Raw genomic sequence first — 20,760 nt, 5'->3', positions numbered from 1 at the left:
ATATATATATATATATATATATATATATATATATATATATATATGGTTGATCCTCTTACTGGCATTCACATAACTTCATGGGTGTCATGATAAAAAACACACACAAAGATTTCACAAGAAGAACAATAAGAAATACAAGAATTTATTTGTACTTCTGATTCTAATAATAATCCGATAAAAACTAAATATATTAAAGTAGTGGAAATGTGTTTTTATCCATTTGACCTTTTGAATATTACTTAATTAATACAAATAATATATCCTGGGATAGCCATACCAGGCCTCAAACTTTAGGATCCAGCTGCATCATTAAATGTAAACATTCTATTATTCTAAGTTATTCTCACTTTTTCATCTTTTTCAGGGTAGGGTGTCGTTGGGTGTCATAGGATTCTAAGATGGTTAAAAGTTTTGGCACAATGATTACAGAGTGTCTAAATAACATTTTAACCAAATTTGGGTCAAATGCTGCCTCAGCAGTCTAGTTCCGTCAAATCTGGGCTTAATTTAGAAATATGTTTATGGTCATAACATTTGAACTGTGTGCCCATTTTTCAAAGGTCGGGCATCTCTTTTTCTCTAGTTCCACATAAATAGACTTTCTGCCATCATAGGTTTTGTTGAGAACATTTTTGCTAGCTCCTCCTCCAAGTTTTTGTCCAATTGTCACCAAATTTGGCAAACAACATCTTTAGAGTAAGCTTCCGAAATGTTATAAGAAGGATTTTGAATAACCCAAATAGTTTGCCTGAAAATGGTCAATCAATCTTACAGTGAAGCCAACAAACAGGAAGTGAAGCTGTATCTCTGCACAGATTTGCGTACAGGCACAAATCTGGTAGCCATCTTCTGGACCATGACCTGAGTCTTTTTTTTTTTTTTTTTTTAACAAATTTGTCACCAGCACCACCTACTGGTCAGAAGTTAGACCAAGCAGGCTACAAAAAAAGATAGGCTTAGGAAATACCAAAAGCCCTTTCCTACTACAGTGAGAGAATTCTATCATCATCATCATCATCATCATCATCATCAATTGTGCATAAATATACTTAATGCATGGTGCATAAATATCTACTTTATACCATTCTGTGTTTTTTGTACAAAATAAGGTGGTGCTATTGCACTTGGTTCTACTAAGACCAAATCACTAGACCATGTGTGTACCAGGATTTGAGTATACACACACACACATATATATACATATATTTATATATATATTGCTTGAAAGGAATGTGTCTTTAAGTATTATTATCAGTCATTTTCAGAATGACTGTCTCTACCATTTCCATCTACATTGTTTGGCTATTTGTCTACTGAAGGCCTTTTAAATTTCCTTCAACTTGTCCTTTATATGGCAGACATTCATGAAAATAATTACCTGTAATGAATAATTACTTGTAATAAATATCCTAAAAGGGTGTAGCTCTGAGTGGACAACATTTACTGTAGGATTTTGAAGGTTTTTTGACCGCACCAAATTTGTGCAATAGAGACCTTGGAGGTAGAGCAGGTATAGTCATATGCTCAAGTGGGCAGTGTGTCCAGCTCTCACCTGCCCATATTGATGGGTTCATTACACTTAAACAAAATATTTCTACAAAACAAATGTTCTAATCAGCATCCTGTAGGAATAAGTAAAATGTAATAACAATGCTGATATCATTTAACAATTTTTGTTGTGGTTAAGATACAACGTGACATGATCTAAGTTGCTCAAGATTATGAAGAGGTTTTCAAAGTGGAGTGGCTCAACTGGTGCCCAAGGCAAGCTTTAAAAATGTTTCTAATTGATATTGGGTTTTTTTTTAATTATTATTTTTGCATTTTAATTTGGCAAGATTTTTTAATTAAAATAAAAATGATTGATGCAAAGTTTCTCGGCTCATGCTCAGGATCTCCTTCACCTTAGATTGCTCAGTAGGCTATCAGGCTGACTAAATGTGTCACAGAATCTGGGGAGTAGGATGCAAGTGCAGAATCCTGAAACAGTGTTTTAACCACCAAACAGAGAAAATACAAAACTTAAAAATGGACACTAATAAGGGGAACACAAAACAGCTATGCACAAACAAGAAAGAAAATCTTGCAGACAATAAAATAATAATTTTAAAATTGTGAGTGAGGGTGCCCTCTAGTTGTCTAGAGATGAACTGTCCATGGCAGACATGATTATTTACTTAAGGTGTGGCTCCTAAAGTAAAAAAAACTTGGGAATGCCTGGACCCTTGGATAGAGCGACTGCCACTGTTGAGCAGGAGGGAAAAGTGACGTCCTCAGCCAAGCATGAGGGAAACAGTATGTATTCAGCCTGTTAGGGAGGTGAAGCAACTTACTCAGCAGAGAAGGGGCAGCGCAAAAAAATCTTGGGGCATTGATGAACTTAGCCAAGCAGGGAGGCAGAGCAACATCCTCAGGCAGGGTGACAACTTGTGCCCAATCCTTCCACCATTTTTTCATGTAAAAGGGGTATTTCAATTGTTGACCAGTTTCTCAAGCTGTTTAAGGAGAAGGACCTGCTTTTCAAGATCTTTCCTTAGCAACCCCACATTTTGCTGCATGCATATTTAGGTGAACAGACTATAACGAAATCTGAAAAGAACAAAACAAAAAACAAATAGTTCTGTTGTTCCATGAAGGGAAAAACAGAATAATGTTCTTGTGACTGGGCGGTGTATGTGGCTACGTTTCTCTGGACAGCGTGTCTAATGTATGACCGCAGAGTGTGAATAAACTATATGTATTGTATATAATTTTGGTATATGATCTATTTTTAAAAAACATATATATATATAAAGTTTGCATGCTCCAAGATGCCTTAATGATATGTGGTGGAGCCCTTTAAGAATCAGCCTCACCCTGCACACACTATATACATTATATATATCTGTACTTCGGTTTTAAAGTTAACGATGTGATGCATCAATTTTAAAAAAAGTGTACATCGGATACAAATTGCCATTTTGGCCCACCAATTGGAAAATTGACAAAACCAATGCGCTTAACTTTAAATATTTAGAAAGTGACTAATATTTTATATGTAGATTGATTTCTCTTCACTAAACAGTTTCTTAAGCGCAATCTCTGAATATGATGCATCATTACAAAGACATGTTCACAAAGAATATAGATTAACATGGCAGAGGTAGAGCTGCAACTACCTGGAGACAAAAGAGTAAAAAAAAAAAATCTGGTTTTATTTAATCTGTTTTTCATTTTTATTTTTTGCACTACAAAAGCCTGTTTGTGAAAAAGACATGCGTTTTAAGTCGGAAGGCACTTTCGTAAGTTTATGATTTTCTGTCTGTGTGGACCAATGAATAAATAGTATTGTTGTTTTTTTTCTTCCCCCCATTGCATCGCACTGCATTGAATCACATTGTAAAATTGTTTCTTTCTGCATCGTAATTGGGTGAATCATATTACATCACATCGGTAGCTGCTTCCTTTGTATCTTCAACCTATCGTATCATTGGCTATGCATCAAGATGCAAATCGCATCGGCCTCAGAAATAGAGATGTATATCGCTAATGTGTACTGTTGTATGTTGGCGCTCATGGCAAATGATGTTCTATGTTAATATAACTATTGTAAGTTTGACTTCTTGTCTGCTCTTGTGTCATCAAAACAATATTCAACAGTCTATAATGAAATTTGTGGTGTCAGATGCAAGTATAGAAATCTTTCAATAATATTACAACTATATGTTCTAGTCGGCATCCTATAGGAATGAGTAAACGTTTTAACAACAGTGCTATCACGTAACAATTCTTTCCTTTTTTAGATATCACATGATTGACTTAAGTTAACCAAGATCTTGAAAAAGTTGGAAAGGTTAATCCTCAATGTTAAAATATGCACACACATGCACACACACATGTTTATATGTGTGCAAGCTTTCAAAATGTTCATAATTGATATGGTTTTGCATTATTGTTTTATTGAAAATATAAATGATTCCTGTGTAATTACTTACCTCATGCTCAGTATCTCCAAAACCACCTTAGATGGTTTTGATATTACACACAAAACAAGTCGGAAAAAGCATTTCACTGCATACACATATGTATGTGTATGTGACAAATAAAATTTGATATGATTTGAAACAAAAAAATGCATGCAGATTTAAAACTCATGTCATTTGTACCTTCTAAGAGAGTTTTTTTTCCCCCCCACATAAACTATATAAAGGAGAAGGAATGTAAAAACATAATGTGACAATTTGAAAATGGTAATTGTGACAGATTATATCCCGTTAAACTTCTCTTTGATTAATAAGGATCAAATTTGTTTTTTAATAATAATAATAATAATAATAATAATAATAATAATAATAATAATAGTCAGAAGGTCAGAGGTTCAAGCCCCAGTATTGCCAGCAAGGCCCTTAACCCTCTATACTCCAGGAGCGCTGTATCACGGCTGACGTCTGCTCTGACTCCAGCTTCCTAAAGTCTCTTAGATATATAAAGAAATAATTTCACTGTGTTGTAATGTACATGTAACAAGTTAAAAAAAGCCTCTTTCTTTCATATATAGACTATGACACTATGATACTTCATTTCATGTAAGTATTGGTTTCGTTATCGACGATCCTGAAAGTACCGTATTATCGGATCGAGATAAAATCGAGTGATAATCGCACATCCCCAGAGCGATGACCCTGCGATCAGACGGACTACATGCGCCATGATGCACCGTTTTTGTTATTCCGTGAAGGGAGAACCAGAAGCAGGACCTCGTGACGGGGTAGTGGGCGTGGCTTCGGTTTGCGGGGCGGGGCTATCTCGGGCAGGCGGATAATCAGATGTATGAGCGCGGCGCGTGAGAAAGCGGAGTCCTAACGGGGATTATTTTTTTTTTTTAACTTTTTTTTTTTTTTTTTTAAACATTTTCCGGGATTTGAAACCAAACATGGCAGACGTGGTGGAGGGTGAGGACGTGCGCTCGGCGGCGCCCTCAGCGCAGCGCTCGTCGCGCCATGGCTCCGGCGGGAGCGCCGCCGCGGGCCCGCGGCTCGTCCGCATCGTCAAGTCGGACTCGGGCTACGGCTTCAACGTGCGCGGGCAAGTGAGCGAAGGCGGCCAGCTAAGGAGCATCAACGGCGAGCTGTATGCCGCTCCAGCACGTCAGCGCCGTGTTGCCCGGTGGGGCAGCCGACAGAGCCGGCATCTCCAAGGGCGACCGCATCCTCGAAGTGTGAGTTGCCGCTCGGCTGCTGCGCCTCCACCGCGTACTTAGCATCCTCCGGCTAAGCCCGCTGTGGACGCGCTGTCATCCAGCTCCCAAACTTGACCAAGCCTGACCATCGACTTTTATATAATATGTATTTATATATTTAATCATATAAATTTTATCTCCTTATATATAATCAGCTGTTTTACCTGACATTATCTTAAAACTAGCCAAATAACTACACTAGCGCCTGGTCTTGTTTTTTCTTCTTCCTACCCGTATTCTACCAAATCCCACCCCATGCGCTAGGATTGGCTAACGTTGATATTCCGCGCTCCGATTGGTGCATGAGGCATTTTTTGCCAATCTGGCTAGCCAATCCGAGCGCTGGAACCGCAATAGAGATGGGGAAAAAAACACAATAAAAAACAAGCTTCCTATGCTCGGTCTTGTGCTAGCCACCTGTGTTGACATGTTTGGTTTTTAGAGTCAGTGACCCAGAGAGCTCGTCAGTGGTGCATGGTGTAACTACACGGGAGAGGATCAGGTGCGTTGGGAAGGTTGTTTCGTTGCATGTTAATTAGCTGTAAGGAGACACAGGAGCTCGGTTAGAGATGTGACAAGCTTGGGGTATCACGTGGTGCAACGTCATTATCCCCTGGTCGTTCCCACGTCACGGTGAACGTTCATGGAGTGTAGAGCACCTGGATGGAGATCTACTAGAAGCGTTGCAATCACAAGCCAGAAAACACGTTTTGATGATTCCTTGATGATCTTCAGGTTGAGCCCTGGGGATCTGTGAAGCTCCCAGTCTTTTACCTTGTGAATATAATGTGGCCTTTGCAGCTGTTTGGAATGGCTGCCTCTTTCAGAAGAAAAGGAGGTTTGTGTCGGAGGGCCGGCCTTCATTAAACATTCTGATCACACATCAGCAGAGTGCACAGACAGCCTCGCTCTTTCTTCTGCATCCTGCACGGCCAGTGCAGCTGTTAGCACCAGGAGGATGATGTACGAGAAAGAGAGACGCGGGTCATCAGGTCGGAAACGCTCACCGAAATGATTGGCGTAATTGTTTTTGTTCAATTTTGTTTTTCATCCCAATTGGTCAATACTCAACCCCTGCTTCTGCAAAGGTGCTCTTAAGGTTCTCAGTAAAGATCCACCTATTTGTCATTGCTCCCCATTTGCAATTGGGCTACAGGTTGATATTCAGAAGGGCACGTCAGTGATTCTGGGATTGGTTGCTATGACGAGGGATGAGTCTCTCTCTCTCTCTCTCTCTCTCTCTCTCTCTCTCTCTCTCTCTCTCTCTCTGATTAGAAGCAGAAAAGCTAAGATTAAGCTCTGTTTAAATTGGGTGGGCGGTCAGAGGAGGCAGAAGATCTGTGAAATTGTTTATGTATTATATGCAAACAAACAAATTGCCGACTTTCAACGACATGAATGACAGCAACCATGTTGACTAGACGTAGGTGCGTCCAAGGACATGCAAGAAGTTGAGGAAAGGAGAGGTGATGGTAGCGTAGGCATTGGACTTTGGATCTGAAGGTCATGAGTTCAAATCCCACCACCACTGAGCTGCAACGCCTACGCTCCTAAACAAGGCCCTTAACCCCCATCACTATTCAGTTGTATGAATGAGATATAAGTCGGGAAAATAAATGTAGAAAAAAGTGATAATTCTCCTGATTTGCCATGAAAGCTGCTCGCACCACACTAATAAAAGTTACTATGGCAACCAGTAGTAAGGACTTTTACTGGTAATGTCATAGTACAGCGACTGCTGACTTGTGAACATAGTCTCATAATCTGGTATGTGTCTAGAAACCACTGCTTGAGGATACTGTACATGACGCGACAGAACACCCACACAACTGAAAAGAAGCTCTCAGCTACATTTTGGACATTGTGATTATCAGTCAAACCCATCAGCACACCCTGTCCATGTTTTCCGAAAGAAAAACAGCTGCTAATATAAGCAAACTCGTGCTGTGCCTTTGAGAATTGTGATCTCAAACGATCCCCACGTATACTATATGGACAAAAAAATTTTTGTGGACACCTGAGCATACGATCTGAATAGGTTTGAACATCCTATTTTACATGTCCCCATTTGTTTAATATTAAATATTAACCTTTATATACCTTTAATAGCCTTCACTGTTCTGGGATGATGTTGCCATTCAGCTACAAGGGTGTTAGTAAAGTCAGGTACTGATGGTGAGTTGTTAATATACACTATGTTGCCAAAAGTATTGGGTCACTTGACCTTTCTTGCTGTACGTGGGTCTTTTCCGAACTGTTACCACAAAGCTGGAGGCACACAAATGTATCACAAGATGCGCTCTAATAATATTATGCATCCACCTGAAATTGGAAACCTGTGCACAAAGTGAGATCCTTGGAGATCTGGTTTACATGCTTTGGAGAGGAAGATCTTCAGTGGCCTGCTATAGAGCTCTGATCGCATCCCTACTGAACACCGTTGGGGTGAATTGAAACGCTGACTGTAACCCAGGCCTCCTCACCTACATCAGTACCTGCCTGTCGTAATACATTTGTAGCCGATGAACACAAATATCCATAAGTACACTCGGAAATTCGGTGAAACATCTTCCCAGAAGAGTGGAGGGGATTATAGGGTGTGGAATGCAATGCTCAAAAATCAGATACCGAACTTATGACCAGGTGACCCAATACTTTTGGAAATAAAGTGTAGTTGAGGCTCTATAGCAGGCCACTCAAGATCTTCCACTCCAAGACACTGTCTTTATGGAGCTACACCACCACCTGAACATCGAGAGACCCTTTTACAAGAACAAAGATTCTAGACAGAGAAGACAAATGGTTTGAAAGTGGAGTAAAAAGGAAATATATAATGTCCACCTCTCTGAACACAAGAATATGTTTATAGCACCTCCGTTTTTACCTCCATTCAGAACAGATACGATTCTCCCATTGAATCATTTCTTGCTGAACCTGATTTAAGATATTACGATGCCTCAGCAGGGGTTTTGAGGCTCATTCACCAGCTTACATTATCACTCATGTAGCCTTGTAGGCAAGACGTGAGTTAAATTGCTACTCTGTGGAGAATGTCTGAAGCTACAATAATCGAAATCTGACGATGCTATGGGGTTTTTTTGCTTTAAAACTCGCTGGTGTTTGAAAAAACGCTCGTTCCACATTAAAAATGCCTATACTGAGAAGATTTTTACATTTAGATTGTTTGGTAGTTCATAGAGGTTTATTTCAGTTGTCTAACAGTGTATGAGGAATATAAACCTTTGGAGCCTCTGTAATTGTATATAACAACACACTATCTTGTTTATTCTTTAACTGGCTCTGATTTATGGTTTTGCCACAGATTCTCAATGGGACTTCTATGACTTGTTGCTTTCGCCCTGTACTTGGGATCGCTGTGCTAAAATTTCCTTCCAAGCTTCAGTTTTCCAGCGTATTCAAGCAGAATCTTTTGCTGTTTTTTCCCTTCAATATTTTGCGCCATCTATCTTTTTAGTCACTTCCAATAAGAATCTTGGGCTCTGCTGATTCCCCAAAGCATTATGTTTCCCCCACCCTGCTTCACTGTACACGGATTGTGTGTCTTGAGGTGTGGGACATTAATAGGTTTGTGCCAAAAGCTTTTTCAGCATCTCATCTGAGCACAAAACCTTTTTCAGCCGAGACACTGTCCTGCTTTCCTTAGGTACTTTATGATCAACGGCTTCTCACCAGCCTCCCATACAAACCAGTGTTCAGCATCATTACTCGACTCGCAGCCTCTGAACTCTGAAGCTCATTCTTTTCTCTGTATTATGCTGTTAAAGGTGAACTCTGGAGCTCAAAATGCGATTACTGGATTGTTCTCCGTGGGTTTTGAGGGACAGAATTTTCTTGGCAGTGTCTGGGTGGTGCCATAGAGCTTCCATTTCCTGATTATTGATTTCGCCGTGCTCACTGTGCTGGGATATACAAGCGCTTTCATAGTGTTTTGGAGCCTGTCTCTAATCTATGCATTTTTTTTTTCTTATTTATTTTAAGCTTTACAGTCTGAGTAATGAGCCTTCAACAATTGAAGTTTTAATCTGGACAGTATGAAAAATTAATGATTGACAGGTGGATGCCAGAGGGAAGTAATTGTGTCCTCATTCTGTCAGAGGAAACTGGGAGCTTATTCAAGCAAGGTATTTCAGGGGTTTTTTTGTTTTTCTAATTTTGTTTGCACATATATTAGAAGACGAAATTACCTTTTGTTGATTTTGAGCTTTCAAATGAAATATATAAATAAACAAAATGGAATTCTAGTTTACTATTTGTTCATCATTAATATCTATATTGCAGTATTTTTGCAGTATTTATAATTTGTATCTAATAAATAGACTTTACTTTTATACTCCTAAGCTAGTAAAGGGTTTTCGTCTCTGAGCTCGATAACATGCCTCGGCTGCTGAGCCGGGGGCGTTCTATTTTTGGTCGTCCATCTACCCATTCTTCGTCTGGGATTCTTGTTGTCTCGAGACCACGTGGTTGAATGTTTGCATGATTTCATATGACATTTTTATTTTAACCAGCAGAACTGATTTTGGAATTAGTCCAAACAGGTTCAAGGTTATAGAAAGGACATATGTCTGAAAGATTTCTCCTTCAATCGTATCCTTCTTGTTTGCAATGCAGGGATGTTACTTATATGTTCGAATTCAGTGGCCCAAATGACGTTTCCTGGCTGTCTACGATTTTCGAAATTGGTCCATCTGTGTGTCCGTTCATCCATCTGCCTGTTCATGTGTCTGTCTGGGGGTTTTAGCAACGACATCTCAAGAACAGGGAATGTTTGTCTAATTTATCCGGAAAAAATCATCATTACCAGCAGATGAACTGATAAGATTTTGGAATTGATCCAAACAGGAGCAAGATCACAGCAAGGTCAAATATCACCACAATAGCTTCCTGCCTGGTTGAAGCACATTTGAATGGCGTTTCATCTATTCACAGCGCCGCCCTTCTTGTTACTACATTCTCAATGTATGTGTTTTTTGGTCCTACTTGCTAATCCTAACACATCTTGTGGAAAAAAAACATCTCGTTTCCAAATCATGAAATCATGAAATTTTGTCATCGTCCACGTCACGGCAAACTACAGAATTACAGCTCTTGATATGACGTAATACTGTATGAATTTTGTAAAGGGTCTTATTCCAAAATGAAAAGAAAGCACCGATGCTGTGTGTAGGCATTCAGTCTGTGTGAAAGAGAGAGAGAGAGAGAGAGAGAGAGAGAGAGAGAGAGAGACTGATTTAGACAGAGAGTGTGAAGGAAATTTTTTTTTCATGCTTCCCTCTCTTTGTTTCTGTATTGCATAACAGCAGACCAGTGTGACACATTAACTGTTCTTGAATGGTACCAATGAGGAAGCATGAGGCCGTTTTTGCTTACACATCTTTTTTTTGTGTGTATGCAAGAGGAATAGATAGTGAGATTGTGTGTGAGTGTGTGTGTGTGTGTGAGTGTGAGAGAGAGAGAGAAAGAAAGAGATTGCTGATGAATGTGTAATAGTTGACCTCTCTTCAGGTTGCTCTTTGGCCTGCCTCGATAAGCACAGAAAAAGATGTCTAGTGTCAAAGCGTAAACTCTGAGGCGGAAGATCTCAGGGAGACATTCATTCGGGATATGTAGAGAGCAACAAGATGCAACATGTCTCTGCTTAGATTAGTCACAAAGCAAAAGATCTTGTCAAGAGCTATATATATATATATATATATATATGTGTGTGTGTGTGTGTATATATATATATATATATATATATATATATATATATATATATATATATATATATATATATATATATATATATATATATATATATATATATAAAGTGGTACAGTGGTACCATGTGAGTGCACCCCTCACATTTCAGCAACCATTTTAGTAAATCTTAATAGACAATACTATAGAAATGAAACGGATGTAAATGAATGTTTTTGAGTAGTCAATGTGCAGCTTGTATAACACTACAGATTTACTGTCCTCTGAAAATAACGCAACATACAGCCATTATTGTCTAAATAACTGGCACCAAAAGTCAGTACACTGATAACAGCTGTACGTCGTGTAAACATGCGACGGCAGATGTCCTACTGATCAAGTTCATGTTTTTGAGTGCTTGACAGGACCATACATATTTGTGTCTCGTATTAGAGCAGTTAAAGCAGTATACTGAACACTGGATGTTCAACATGGCACCTCATGGCAAAGAACTCGCCTTGAGGATTTTTAATTGTTGATCTCCACAAAGATGGCCGAGGCTATAAGAAGATCGGTAACACCTTGAAACTGCGTGTTCAGGGTTTTCCAAGATTCCACTAGGGAAAGGGTTTGCAAGGATCGATCAAAGAAATTGAGTCCTCGTCCTCGCTGTGCATCAGGTGCAGAAGCTGCTTTAAAAAAAAAAAACAGACATGAGTGCTGCAGCATTGCTTAAGATGTTGCAGAAGCGGAAGGTCAATTTGTCAGTGCTCAGACCATACACCACACACTGCAACAAGTGGGTTTAAGGGCCGTCGTCCCAGAAGGAAGCCTCTTCTAAAGCTGGCTCACAAGTAACCCTGCAAACAATTTGCTAAAGACAATCTGTCCAAGAGCATGAATTACTGGCCTGATGAGACCAACATAAACTTGTTGGGCTCAGATGGTGTCCAGCATGTGTGGCAACACCCTGTTGAGGAGAACCAAGAAAATTGTGTCTTGCTTACAGTCAAGCATGGTGGTGGTAGCATCATGGTCTGAGGCTTCATAAGTGCTGCTGGTACTGGGAAGCTCACACAAAATATTGACACTTTGGACACAGTTTTGACATGTTTTCTTAGGGTGTACTCACTTTTCTTGCTCGTATTTAGACAATAATGGCTGTATGTTGAGCTGTTTTTTAGAGGACAGTATACATGTACCGCTATAGAGAGATCTCTCAACATCTACCAGCTCAACCATTTTAACCTCCTCCTTTCACCCCGCCACTCCTTTGTAATCAAATATATTAACCAGATGGACATTTAAGGGAAATCCATAATGATCTATAATCCAGTCGATATCCATGACCACTATATCAAATCTCTCGCTTCCCAAAGGGTCACCGATCAGTAAGTGAATAGTCAGATCAGTAAAGCAGGCAAGGGGGCCATGGTTATTTTAGTTCTTTCACACAGCGGCCCAACACTCGTTTAAGTGTGTTCAAATGAAATGTCCAAACTAAACATTTCGGATGTTGATGTAGATGCTGCTGCTATTTTTGCAGCAACAATGACCAATAATTTATTGGTTAACCATTCCATTAAAAGGTTGATTGATTTAGACCTGATTCTGTAATAGACAGCCCTTTTGCACTGACTTCCCAGTGAAACCCAACGTATTTGCATTAAGGTAATGAATACATTTCCGTGCACTCTCTCTTTACAGGAATGGTGTGAACGTGGAAGGAGCCACGCACAAACAGGTGGTGGATCTCATCCGCGCTGGAGAAAGGGAGCTTGTTCTCGCGGTCCTCTCCGTCCCACAGCCAGAGACGGACAGCTTGGACCCGGGAGACGATAGCTCATCCCAGTCTTGCTACGACTACAGCGATAAGCAGGCCGTCCCGATCTCTGTGCCCACCTATAAACACGTGGAGCAGAGTGGCGAGAAGTTTGTGGTGAGTGCACTTTTACATTCACATACATCACCCTCATTCAGTGTATGTTACACAGTGAAGGTGGAGTGTATAAAGCATAAATAACCCTGGTGTCAATGTTGCCATACTCATAGATTTGGATGCTCTGATCAGTAACTTGCTTTGAAGGCTAACTAAAAAGTATAAATCTGACAAAATCATCAACCTGAAAAAACCCAGATCTCCCATCTCTAGTATTAACATTATCTCTGCTCCAAGTTAAGCTGCATTCCTTTACCACTTCACTGATTCATTTCCTTAAACAGTACCATCTTATTATATTTTATTACACACACGACTGTGTATAGCTGTATGTACTCCACACAATCAATGTTCTCGTTTGTTTTTCTAGCTCTCAAAACAACTGTCAATCAAAATAAAGAAAGGAAAAAGAACACCACTTGATATCTGAATTGTGTGTTGGATTTGTTTTTAAAGGAATAATAGCCTATTATGGCAGAAAAGCACAATGTTTAATAAATACAATTATGATTATTTTTTTTAATCTGTGAATCCTGAGTAGTTAATGACTTTTAGCTCATTTTAGTACCTTTCGAGACTTTGCGTATAACATGAGAAAGGTATAGTCCCTCGCAAACTACGACGCGGTGATCCGGTCTAGCATGATTGAAAAAAATTATAAATACAAATCTTTAAAAAAATTCAGACGAACATTATCTGATCCATTTGACTATTAAGCTATTATTCTTGTATATAGGTCTTTGTAAAAATGTGTTTATATAAGCATGCACATGTCTTACACTTACAGCTCTCTGGTGTGAAATAGATTTAAAGAATATAATTAGAAATGTTTGTCAAACACCATTGTTGAATTACACTCTTTCTGTCTGTGTCCCCGGTGGCTGTAGGTGTATAACGTGTACATGGCTGGCAGGCAGCTGTGCTCCAAGCGTTACAGGGAATTTGCCATTCTGCATCAAAACCTTAAGAGGGAGTTTGCCACTTTTACCTTCCCCAAACTTCCTGGGAAATGGCCCTTCTCCTTGTCCGAGCAGCAGCTGGACGCCCGAAGGAGGGGATTGGAGGAATACCTAGAAAGAGGTAAGACTCTTTTGGGTCTGGGTCTCCAATATACATCCTATAAAATTGTGAGCTGCTAATTTAGTTTTTTTGGTTTTTGTTTGTTTGGGAAAGGGCCATATATGGCAGGAAAAGTCAGGTGTCCCAATACTTTTGTCTATGTAGTGTATATAAAAATCCAGCGAGTAAGGATGCCCCTTCAAATCCAAAGACAGGCACAGCTTCGTAGCTTAGCTTAGTATGCTTTTATTAACGTAACAAACAATACAAAAATGGTCACAATTAATGCGAAGGGACACTGATGTATTAAATTTACACCAGCAAACCGCTTTCATGTGTAAACAAGCCAATAATTTTGCCCAAAAAGGTCACTATGTGCCCAGAGAATGACTAATTGAGAGCACACCTGCTTTCTTACATTTAGTGTGAAGGAGAAAGCACTGTACAGAATTTAAAAGACACGTCCTTGCCAGAAACCTCTACTTCATGTATGTTTTTTTTCTGCAGTGTGTTCTGTGCGAGTCATCGGGGAGAGCGATATAATGCAGGAATTCTTGTCTGAATCAGACGAGGTGAGTCGAACGCAAAAGAATATTCAATATTCCTGTTTTTTCTCCCATTCGTTTCAGTTTGTCTGCTCCAAAAGCCCTGCAAAATGCTGTTTGGGGCAGCCAAACTGAAACGAATGTCCATTTATTACAGAAAAACGATGTTGAGGTGCAGTGATGGTGATCAGAGCAAACTGTAGTCCTAAATCAGTGTAGCAGACTGTTGACATTAACTACAGTCCAAATCCATCCTCAAAGCTCCCGTTCTTATGCAATAATACAATTAATTAATTATATAATCTGTTATTAATGCTAATACTAGCGTTACTGGAAAGCCATTATTAAAAAACTGGCAAAAACCATATTAATTCCAATTTGGTGACTGCTTAAAGGCATACTGGAGAATCATCAAGGGTATTTAACTGAATTTTATCTTGATTTTTCCTCAGTATGTAGCATTTACTAGAGGTCAACCAATCCATCAGTTTTGCCAGTTAATCAGCACCATCAGAATGGTTATCGAATATAGGCAAATAGTAATATCGATTTTTGTCCGGTATGGAAAAAATGGACCGGCTGAGAAGGTCTGCGGTCTGCGGAGCCCGCACGCTGCACGGAGAGTGCTATACTATATTTGTTATCTCTAATGTATTAATTCTATAATTATTTTTATAAATATATTCATATGTATTTCCGTTAGCACGCTTTCATGATTCAGTACTGTTTTTTTTTATTTGTAATTTTGTTTTTTGTTTTTTACTTGTGTACTATTTTGCATAGTGTTATGTATATTGTTTTTTTTTTTTTTTTTTTATCCTGTATCCATTTTAAAAACTATCGGTTGATTTAATAGGTCATCGGCAAAAACCATCCAACCTAGCAATCGGTATCAGTAAAATTCGGGTGACCTTTTGCATTTATCCAGTAATATGCAGGAAAAATCTCTATATTCATACTATATTATATACAGTGTTAGCAGTACTAAAAAACATCTCTGGCTAAATCTGCCCTATATGACCCTATATGGTCTGTCCATAAGATTGGCATGTGCTTTCTGAATATCCCATTTAGTCCCCATTTGCTGTTATTGAAACTTCCACTATCATGGGAAGATGTTCCGCTTAATTTTGTAGTGTGCTTGTGGAGATTTGTGCTCACTCAGCTGAAAGGTGTTAGTAAAATCAGGTAGTGTTGAACGTATTTATGGACATCCTATACAATTTTGTGTCTCTAACTTTGTGAGGAAGAACCAATACTTTTTGTCCGTTTAGTGTATATATTAAATGTACAAAGGGTAAGGGTACCTTTCCAGCTCTGAGGAAAGGCTGGGCTTAAAAAGATTGTGAGAACGCCATTTCTACAGTAAAGCATGGTGATGGTAGCTTCGTGCTGCAAAAAAAACTGTTGATCAGCAGGGACTGCGAAACTGTCACATACAGATCAATGTGTTAGAATCAAGGGAGGTGAAAACTTATGCAAAGGCATAGTGTTTAAGGTGCTGGTTTTATATTAGTGTGGTATCTGGCTAAAACACAACAGTAGAACCATGATGTATTTTTATATAGCTTACAGAAAGCAAGTCAAAATGCATTCTTGTATTTGTGCTTCAGATGCTTTCCATGAACTGTGTAGTGTGAGAAGATCTTGTGTGTGTGTGTTCACTCATTCCTGGTAGTGAGTTTTCCTGGTGCTCTTCTGTACTCGCCATTCATAATTTTTTATTTATTTATCGTCATTTGGCATTTTTTTTTTTTTTCTTTCTCACGTGATCAAGACATCCTATTTGAACTGACTGCCTATGAATCTCTGCCAATGATTAAAAACTTCTCTCTCTCAATATCTTTTTCTCTCAGAACTATAATGGTGTCTCTGATGTGGAGCTGAGGATAGCCATGCCAGACAAAACCACAGTAACCGTCCGAGTTCGAAAGAACAGCACTACAGACCAGGTGTACCAGGTAATGCATACGGAAACACAACACTGTCCAGTGAAAGCCAAACAAGAAAATGCAATTTTATTTATACAGTACTGTACTGTATTAACATTTTACTACATTTTATAATTAATAATTCTATTTTTATTAATACATTCCATTATTTCAACAAAAAACTCCATAAAAACAATTCCTATATGAGGCTGGGAAAATCAGCCAAACAAGTTTATGTGGCAAATGCAATTCGGCGATAAACCGAGGGCACGAGATTCAAACCGTGGTAAAGCGGGGGATTACTGTATATATATTTTTATTCATTTATATCATCATTTTAAAGTCTGATCAGATCAGCCAGTTGTATACTTATAAATGAGAGGCCAGACTTTTAGATCTCTAAGTCTAATGAGCTGAAGTTCTGATGGGGTGAAGTTCTGCTCCCTGATGTGAACCTTAAGTGGAACCAGACTTCTCATCTGGGGACATCCGGATACTCGTCAACTATAGTTTCAACGTTGTTGTGGTTATCATCTTTTAGTGCAGTTAATATTGTATAGGATAAAAGTCCAAAGCCATTGCAGCAAACCGTTTTTATTAATTACACTCCAAATCCATCTACGCAGCTCTCGAGTTAAACCTTACACAGTAACCTCGTGTCTTTAGGATGTTCACGTGGAACCATCCTCGGCAGCAGCAAATGACTTCCTAATGAAGAACCAGGCAGGATTTAGGTCCGAATGAATCCGGCAGGTCCGGAAAGAAGGAAGTGACATGACCATTTCTTATTAGTGCTTCTTAATGAATGTCAAATCTTTTATTGGTGCGATTGAAATAAACCCAGAGCGTAATATTCGTAAGTGCTAATCCATGGTTAGGCATGCTTACATCATTATAATGCAAACAGTGGAAGGCTAAATAGCACGAAGCATAGGGAGGTGGTTTCCATGAAGTGAATTCATCAAATTCATCTTATGCCGTCATCAAAATGTCTTTATCACCATATCAGTTAAATGACAATTCAATAAGGAAATATGTACAATAATTGTCTGACTCTGTATGCAGCTGAAACTGTGTGTTACTATGATTTACACCTGTCTATGAGGCAGCAAATGCATTTAGATGGGTAATTATACTGACGGGAACTTCTTGTGTGCACGGTTTGAAGTGTGCACACCTTCCAGCCAATCAGAATTGAGTATTCAGACCATGACCAGGACATAAAGCATTTTATAAGCCAGCCTCATTGATATACAGTATGTGTTTGTTCACATGGATTAGTCTGGAGGACCAGGTATGCTATTAGACACTTCACAGTATATATTATGTCTGTTTATCCTTCATGTTTTCTTCTTTTTGTGTTTGTGTGTGTCTCAGGCTGTGGTGATGAAGGTCGGGATGGACAGTATTGCAGCCAGTTATTTTGCTCTCTTTGAAGTCATTAACCACTCATTCGGTAAGTTTGGCTCCTTCAGACTTTTTTGTTCAAGGGCATAGTGATTATATGTTTAGTGCTTTAACTTTGATAATGTTTATATGGACCGTTAATTCAAGAGTGGACAGGATCCCGCAACTCGGATCAAATTATAACGTGAACAACTAGGAAGCTACAAAATATGGACCAATTATGGACAAAAATCAGATTTGCTTTTGAACATCCCATTCAATAATTAATACCCATAATAACCATAATTTTGAATTTTGCAGTGTGGTAGTGGAGATTTGGCCTCATTCACCTACAAAGGTCATTAGTAAACTCAGGCAAAAAGTAAAGTCAGCGTTCCAATTTATCTTATAGTTTACAATAGGGCCACTATAGCAGGTCAGTCAAGATCTTCCACTCCAACCCATGTGAGCCATATCTTCATGGTGCTGGCTTTGTGCAAACAAGCACTGTCATTCTGGAACAGGTTTGGGTCTCCTAGTTCAAAAGAAGGGAAAATTTCATGTTACCATGTCCAAAGGCAACTGTGTGTCCACATTTGGCTGGAGAAGTCAGGTGTCTCAATACTTTTGTCCATATTCTGTAATTCATTCGGTGTTAATTGCGGCTGTTTAACCGAACACCACCTTTGAGACATTTCAAATAACTGGGAAAAGGTTACAAGATGACACCAAGTTTTTGGATGCATGTAGAACAATGTGTATTTATGTCAAAATATTCCAGAACCGTTTCAACAGTTTTAGTGCAAGACCAGTTTCTGTGTAAGGTATAAATAAAGCATATGGTGTAATGTAGCAGTAATGTATTGTTTTTTTCCCCCTCATTGGTTAACATAAGAAAAAACAAACTCCTTTGTATTCAGTTCACTCGTATGATATTTAATTTGTACAACAGGAATTCCCAAAAAGTTGCGGGAAAATGTAAATCAAAACAGAAACACAAGGATTTGCCAACCTTATAAACCAGATTTTTTCGCAGTAGAACCTAAAAAAACCTATCAAATGTTTAAACTAATGAAATGTACTATTTTAGGGGGGGGGAATCTGCATTTTTAAAAATGTATTTAAATTAAAGCTGCTAGCGTTACTGACCGGGGCAACAATAGTAACTAACTGGAGAAAAATTTAGCAAACTAATTCATTTTAATCAAAACAGTATGTTTTAGTGAGGCAGAGTCGGACGTTGCCAGATATTCACCAATCCATGAAAAACAGCATCTACAGTTTTTCCAAACAATTTCATATTATTCCTCAACTTCAAAAAGTCTCTGCAATGTCACCCAACCTTGCAAAACCTTTATATGTATTTTTGTACTGTACAGATACTCAATGAATGTATTGAGAGGACACAGTGGTGAGACCTGGATTTGATCATGTATGATGGAGAGATTTTGTTTATAAATTACCCCAAAAGCAGCGTAGCAGGCTGGACAGGCAGAAGGTTTCGTTTTCACAGTTTCAGTGTTTCTGATTTGCTTTGCTAAACAAATTTCAGATTTGCAGATGCCGAGTGACAGACGCATTACAACTGATCTCGGTATTTATGTGAAATGACGTGAAATTTGTAATATTTTTTTCTAAACATAAAACCATTCAAGACGTTGTGGTGTCTCATGAACAGAAATTCTGTTAACACCCTTGTCGTATTCTGCCTCATGTAGGAGCTAGACAGTTGGTCAACAACTCGTGTTTTCCATCACGTAGTATGCAGTTTGAGTGTTTCTGTGGCGTGATATTTCTTCAACAGTTTCACTTTCTGAAACAGTGTTTTGAAAGCCAGCCAAATTGCCAGCACCTTTTGGGTTGCATTTTCTAACTGCATAATGATGCTTTTTGTTTTCTGCTTCTATGTTTGGTTATTTAGTTGACATGGTTGTAGTAGTCTTAGTCTTGAAATATCATACTCGTGCAATATGCACTTTCTTTCTTTTTTTTTTTAACCAACTGGACTGTTACTGCACTACAATGTCCGTTTCTGTCCCTGGCCAGAGTGTACCGTCTCATATGCTTGGTCATTTAGGTGTTTTATTTGTAATCATGTTTGGTTTAGTTTATGCATTAAGTTCAGCACTGCTGTACAGTGGCTGTATGTTAAATGTGCACCAATGGTTTCACTACACTGGAAATAAATTTTTGTATGTTCAGATATACTTGGGTAATAAATCGGATTCTGATTCAAACTAAGCAAATAAGGCATTTATTTGCAGTTGCCTGGGGGCAAGTATAACTAAGTTTTGATTTATGTAGCTGTGCTTACACTTAAAGCACTTCATGACCGTGCGAGAGTCTCAGTGATCTCATCATGCAAGCTCTTTATTGTGAATCATCAGTGAGTATTATTATTATTTTCCAAATCATGAGCCACACAAGTACACTAAATGGACAAGTTTTGTGGACACTTATGCATAAGATTTGTATGTGCTTTTTGAACATCCTATTCAGCATTCCGTCCATTTGTTGTTATAGAAACCTACGATTTGTGCACATTTAGCCACAAGGGTGTTAGTAAACTTCGGGTGCTAATGTAGATGAGGTGAGGAGGCCTGGGGTGCAGTCAGCATTCATATTCATCCCAAAGGTGTTCAGTAGCTTATTTACGATTTTGCACTTCAGCCCATGTAAACCATGTTCACATGAGGCTGGTTTTGTGAACAGGGGCACTGTCATGCTGGAACAGGTTTGGAAAAACTTTGACATCACATCCAAAGGCAGACATTTGTGTGCCTCCAACATTGCTGTAACAGTTTGGGGAAGAAGCACAAACGGGTGGAAAGTCAGGTGTCCCAATACTTTTGTCCATATAGTGTATATTATACCCATAGCATATGTTTGGTGTGGCCACACCCCCAACCTTTATGCAGTTGTTTTGCTGAATAGCGTCAGGGAAGTGGTATAACATTTCGATTCGTTCCCCTGTTGTTCATG

At 38.9% G+C, this 20,760-nt stretch overlaps 1 protein-coding gene across 1 annotated transcript in view; it reads left to right on the top strand.

Moving 5' to 3' along the window:
• Positions 1–4,723: 4,723 nt before the first annotated feature.
• snx27b (sorting nexin 27b) overlaps positions 4,724–20,760 on the top strand; it is a 28,067-nt gene continuing 12,030 nt past the window's right edge. The window contains 7 exon segments of the mRNA XM_046846908.1: positions 4,724–5,112; positions 5,114–5,197; positions 12,626–12,857; positions 13,745–13,937; positions 14,424–14,488; positions 16,318–16,422; positions 17,770–17,848. Of these exon segments, the coding sequence (XP_046702864.1) occupies positions 4,913–5,112; positions 5,114–5,197; positions 12,626–12,857; positions 13,745–13,937; positions 14,424–14,488; positions 16,318–16,422; positions 17,770–17,848 (958 nt within the window). The 5' untranslated portion in view covers positions 4,724–4,912.

The sequence above is a fragment of the Silurus meridionalis genome, chromosome 4 (genome assembly GCF_014805685.1).
Source record: "Silurus meridionalis isolate SWU-2019-XX chromosome 4, ASM1480568v1, whole genome shotgun sequence".
Taxonomy (NCBI): Eukaryota; Metazoa; Chordata; class Actinopteri; order Siluriformes; family Siluridae; genus Silurus; species Silurus meridionalis.
The sequence above is the reverse complement of the archived record's forward strand: the minus strand, read 5'-3'. Positions and strand labels throughout refer to the sequence as shown.